This window comes from Pinus tabuliformis, chromosome 1_2, assembly GCF_031772625.1.
Source record: "Pinus tabuliformis cultivar Carrire ecotype Pingquan chromosome 1_2, CPIR1, whole genome shotgun sequence".
NCBI classification, from domain to species: Eukaryota; Viridiplantae; Streptophyta; class Pinopsida; order Pinales; family Pinaceae; genus Pinus; species Pinus tabuliformis.
In genome coordinates, this window is record NC_142298.1 from 876,640,940 (window position 1) to 876,647,156 (window position 6,217).

At 39.3% G+C, this 6,217-nt stretch overlaps 1 protein-coding gene across 1 annotated transcript; it reads left to right on the forward strand.

Annotated features, from left to right (window-relative positions):
* The first annotated feature begins 2,501 nt into the window (after positions 1-2,501).
* On the forward strand, positions 2,502-3,119 carry LOC149208755 (uncharacterized). The gene has a single exon (XM_089398411.1). It carries the CDS (start codon positions 2,502-2,504, stop codon positions 3,117-3,119), a length of 618 nt encoding a protein of 205 aa, XP_089254537.1.
* The last annotated feature ends 3,098 nt before the right edge of the window (positions 3,120-6,217 follow it).

Below are 6,217 nucleotides of genomic sequence, written 5' to 3' on the forward strand. Positions count from 1 at the left end.
CTGTTATAAGTTCGAAAAAGATGGGGTTAGGCATACCCTTGTGCCTATCAGGGAAGAGAAAGAGGCAGCTGAAGTAAATGAACCTAAGGAGTTGCTTATGAGTGGAAAACAATTTTTAAAGCAGGTTGAAAACAACAAGATGAACTATGATGTAGTCAGAAAGACAAGGACAGTTTTGTTGCACACAGAAATCACAGATTTTCCTATAGAAATACAACAGATGTTGGAAGAGTTTACAGATATAGTAGTGGACGACTTTCCGGATAAGTTACCTCCCAAGCGGAGCATTAGTCACCATATTGATTTCATACCAGGAGCCAGCTTACCAAATAAGGTAGCTTATCGAATGAGCCCCAAGGATAATGAAGAAATCAGAAAACAGGTGCAGGAGCTATTGGACAAAGGATTGATCAGGGAGAGTTTGAGCCCATGTGCTGTACCAACAGTTCTCGCCCCCAAAAAGGGAGGAGAATGGCGGATGTGCACTGATTCCAGGGCCATCAATAAAATCACCATACGGTACAGGTTTCCGTTACCGCGTATGGATGATATGATGGACTGTCTGAGTGGGGCAACTTACTTTTCTAAGATAGATTTAAAGAGCGGATATCACCAGATTCGGATACGTGAGGGAGACGAGTGGAAGACAGCTTTTAAAACCAATGAGGGCTTATATGAATGGCTGGTCATGTCGTTCAGGTTGAGTAATGCGCCCAACACCTTCATGAGACTCATGAATGAGATGCTAAAGGAATATATTGGGAAGTTTGTAATTGTTTATTTGGACGACATACTTATTTTTAGTAAGACACGAGAAGAACACTTCCGGCATGTGCGTAAAGTGTTGGAGAAGCTACAGCAGAACAAGTTATTGATCAATTTGAAGAAATGTATGTTTTTGCAGAAAGAGTTAATTTATCTGGGATTTGTGATAGTGGAGAACGAATTAAAGATGGATCCGGAGAAAGTGACAGCAATCATAAATTGGCCGTCACCGAAGAATTTGTTTGAGGTACGTAGCTTCCACGGATTAGCGAGTTTTTACAGGAAGTTTATTAAAAATTTCAGTGGAATTTGTGCTCCTATGTTGGAGACCATCAAAAAGGCCAGCCAACCTTTTCGATGGACAGAAGCAGCAGAAAAGAGCTTTCAGCTATTGAAAAAGAAAATAACAGAAAGACCGATTCTCAGGCTACCAGATTTTCAAAAATTATTTCAGGTACGTTGTGATGCTAGTGGAACAGCAATCGGGGCTGTACTCAGTCAGGAGGACAGACCGGTGGCATTTTTCAGTGAAAAACTGAATGAGAGTAGGCAGAAGTACTCCTCGTATGACAAGGAATTCTACGCAGTGGTACAGGCGCTAAGGCACTGGAGGCATTATTTGTTGGGGAACGAGTTCGTGCTGTTTTCAGATAATTCTGCATTACAATATGTAATGCAGCAACACAAACTTAATCATAAACATGCCAAATGGGTGGAGTACTTACAGAGTTTTAATTTTGTGCTGAAGCATATCAGCGGGCAAGCGAATAAGGTAGCCGACGCATTGAGCAGAAAAGCTTTACTATTGCAGGAAAGCACTGTGCAGGTTTCGGGCTTTGAACATTTACGGGATCTTTATAAGACAGACATAGATTTCAGAGAAGCCTATGAGGCGTGCCAAAATCCTTTGATAAGAGGAAATAGTCCTTGGTTGGACTATAACATACAGGAGAAATTGCTTTTTAAGGGAGGACAACTGTGTATCCCTAGCTGTTCTATGAGGGAGAACATCATTCGTGAAAAATGCAGGGGGGGTTTGGCTGGACACTTTGGTATTGAGAAGACTTTGGAGCAACTTAGTCACTTCTATTTTTGGCCAAGAATGCGACGGGATGTACAACGTTTTGTGGTTAAGTGAGCATAGCCAGAACACAGGATTGTATACACCATTGCCTATTCCAGGCAGACCTTGGGATTCAGTGAGTTTAGATTTCGTGTTGGGACTGCCAAAAACACAGAAAGGATATGATTCGGTAATGGTAGTGGTAGATCGTTTCTCGAAAATGGCACATTTTGTACGTTGTCGGAAAACTAGTGATGCCACTTACGTGGCCCACTTGTTTTTTAATGAGATTGTCAGATTACATGGGTTACCAACAACCATCCTATCAGACAGAGACGTGAAGTTCACGGGACATTTTTGGCGTACCTTGTGGAAAAAGATGAACACCCAATTGAGCTACAGTTCTGCTTACCACTCGCAGACCGACGGGCAAACAGAAGTTGTGAACAAAAGTCTAGGAAATCTGTTACGCAGCTTAGTCGGAGAAAATTCTAGAATGTGGGACCGAGTGCTAGCGCAAGCAGAGTTTGTTTACAACGATTCGCCGAATCGTAGCACGGGTCTCAGTCCCTTCCAGATTCTTTATGGCATGCACCCTCGTGGAGTGCATGAGCTTCAGGATCTTGGTTTATAGGAACGACGGAGTGCGGATAGAGAAGATTTTGCAAATGCAATGAGGGATTTACACGAACAGGTGAAGGCAAAATTACAGGACAGCAGCTCGAAGTATAAGGGACATGCAGATTTGAGGAGAAGAGAAGTTCATTTTGAGGTAGGGGATGAAGTTCTGGTACACTTACGTAAGGAGCGGTTCCCTAAAGGTACGTACAATAAACTGAAATACAAGAAGATAGGGCCTTGTAAGATCTTGCGGAAGTTTTCAGCGAATGCCTACGAAATACAACTACCACCTGGAGTAGGCATATCACCTATCTTCAATGTGGCAGATTTGTTTCCGTATACAGGCGATCTATTGGAAGAGAAGAAGGATGAACCCGGACAATCCACGCGGAACACCCAGGAAGATGGAGAAAGTTGGAAGAAACAAATGCCTTATGTCCAACCTCCTAAGATCGAAAGCATCCTCGAAACTCAGGTAGTTAGGCGTACTCGGCGGAAAAATTATTTGCAGTACCTGGTCAAGTGGAAGAACCGTCCGATTGAGGAAACCTCATGGCTTGACGCCAGGCAGATTGAACGAACAGGGACATCAGTGGAGGAGCTCATGAACCGGAGCCATGATCTTTTCTCACCCCGGGAGCCTGATGCAGGAGCATCCAGCTCACAGTGACGAGGCAGAAAGGACTCCAACCAGGTTCACAAGCGATGAACTGAACTGTTAAAATTCTATTGGGAATAATTTTTCTTTTACTTTATTTTACAAGTCAGCAACAGTTAGATGTATTTACTTTTCCAGTTTAGGATTACTGTAGTTTCATTGTTGATTAAAAGGTAGTTTATGTAATTAGGAGAAATAACTCTTAACTCTCCTACATGTCTTGTAATGTCAAAATGATTATAGTTACGGATAGAAACAGAAGTTATGTAACTGTCTTTGTAACAGAAAAAGACAAACTGTAAGCCTTAACTGAAGACAGAGGCTATAAAGCCAAAAATACATGTACTGGAAAGGGGGGGTTCAGTTCAGAAGAGAATAAGTTGAGTAAATTTACTAATAGAATTGTCAAGCATTCAAAACTAGAAAAGTACTGTCCATCAAAATTACTTTCTAAATTATTTGTTGATCTCTCATTCCTGTGTTTTTCATCATTTAACAGAGCTTTGTGTTATTATAAACTAAGCACACTGTCATGGCTATTGTACAAGTACGAGTTATAGTTAAATTGTAGACAAGCAGAGAGAATGTTAAATAAATTCCAGGCCACAAGACAAGCAGTCACGCTTACATACAAGCACACAACAATACAATTACGGATGAGCGAATGCGTTCAACGCACAGCCACTAAATGAAAGACAAGCAAACAAATTGAATGCCCAGCAACGTAACCAAAAGACAAGCGAAGACATTATAGGTATCAATCACCATAATTTTCTTTCATTAAAAACGAATTTCATTTACATTGTCTAGAATAGCAATTCATAGCTAGAATCGATAGGGTCGAGTTCCCTCACATATACAGAGACCAACATAGTCACGGCGAGTGAAAATTCAACCAGAAATTACAATTATACAGGTCAAGCATAAAACCCTAGGTTAGGGTTTGAAACAGATTTGTAACCGGGTTACGTTGAAGCCACATTTCCACACATAGGACTCAACTCAGAACGACAACGGCAAATAGAGGACCACACAGTGACCGGACAACCAACTATTGGACGGGCCGTCCTTCGAACAGTGACCCATATTCAGCAGAACAGAACAGGTTGCAGGCCTACCAAAAGATACGCAACCAAATGTCGTTGAACACAGGGGCTTGCACCGTCCAGGTCGCCTGAGAGGACCTGCAAGAACCAGGCGTGAATGAGTTCGAGCCACAGAAAAGCTCAGAGGGACGAAACCCTCTAAAATCAACATAAAGACTGATAACGAAAAAAAAAAGAAAACCCTTACCTGGAGAACGCGAGAGGAGAAGCCATATTTTTGAAGCAGAGTACGCCATAGAGCAACTGAAGAGAGGAGGAACAATTTGGGGTTAGACCCAGAACGAGGAGCAAGTAAAAAAATTGAAGCATGGAGAAACATTTTACCTGTATCAAAAACTGAAGTCGCTTCCCGGATATTCCTGTGCTTGCAGCCACAGACAAGGCAGCGTTACCAGAAGGCGAAGGAACCATAGCACAGCGCACCCGTCATTTTTTTCCATACACAGAGCTCGCAAACCCTCGGAGCCAACAGAACGATAAACAGAGAAGAGTCGAGAAGGCGCGTGAAGATTAGGGTTGTATAGTTTACCAAGGCAGGGTACTGTCACATTTACGTTTGCATTCAATGCACAGCTACCACAACTACAGAGCCGCGGGAGAGGCAACAGTTCACCGCCACGTCAACAAACCAAATATCATATAAAGCGCAAAAGCTACGCCAAGTGGGCTGGGTGCCATCATAATTCGTGCAAGTTCTAATTCATCTTTGAAGAAAATAATTATTCTTAGTATAACCATTGCACCTACTTGTTTGTTTCACTCCATCATCCACTAAACCCACCTTAGAGGGCAATGCGTGAATGGATAGGGAAAATACACATTGAAATCAGTGGATGACACTTGAGGAACAGAAAAAATCGAATATTTATCCGAGGGGAGTGTCGATATGAAAATGTTTTAAGTCTAAGTATTAAACATTTTTATTCTATTCAACTGTTTTATGAAAAAAATATATTACTTATTTTGATTACATTATAAAATTTTGACACGGATGTCAAATACATCATAATAAAATTTAGATAAACATATTAAAAATATTATTATTTACCACTTAAAAATCACAAAGCTTTCATAAACCGCTTTTTCAATCGTATCTTCCAATATTGAATATGAATATGTGCAAATGCTGATTATATCGTCGGACAGTACAGTCCAGAAAATGCTTCATTTGACTCAAAGGCTTTAAAGCTTATCTTTTATCTTCTTCTATCACAGCATGCTTGTACAGTGATAGCATGCTTGTACAGTGACATGCTGCATATTCCAGTTAGCATGTTGTACAGTGACATACTGCATATTTTCTGAATGCACTTTTCAATCTATCAATATCAACACCCATTTAGTTTCCATATTTATATAGTTAGTAAGATACTAAATATTCCATTTCTGCATATTTTCTGATTGCTTTTCAATCTATCCATATCAACACTCATTTAGTTTCCATATTTATATAGGTATGTGACTAATAACCAATATGCCTATAAGTAGCACAATAACAATGGGCTAAGGTCAGGGGTTAAATTGATAAATTTGACTGGCAAGGTTAGTGGTTAAATTTGATAAATATTTATGTTTTGGCATAATCATTGGCACTTTTTTTTATCAGAATTTTTTTAATTATTTTTTTAAAATCTATATAGATAGATAGATAGATATAATTGATTTTTTTATATAGAGTAACAAAGGGTTTTGAATTTTTGTATAAAATGCTAAGAAGTTGTAATAATATTTTTTTCATAATTAATATTAGAGATTTTGTTCTTTTAAATAGCTAATTATTGTGTTAAGAAGGTCTCCAACCCTTTGTTATGTAAACATTTTGACTCGATAAAACAAAAGTACAATAAAATAACAAAATAAAATTCATAATTTAACATTAATGACTTTTTAGTTCTAGGTTTTGCAACTCAATGTTTTGCCTAAGGTATTTGTTATGATGAAGTCTATTTAAAGACTCGAGAAATCTAATATGGAAAGTAAGAATAATGTAATCATTTTCTATAT

Coding starts and splice junctions, on each gene's coding strand:
- LOC149208755 (XM_089398411.1), top strand. CDS start 2,502: ATGAGGGATTTACACGAACAGGTGAAGGCAAAATTACAGGACAGCAGC.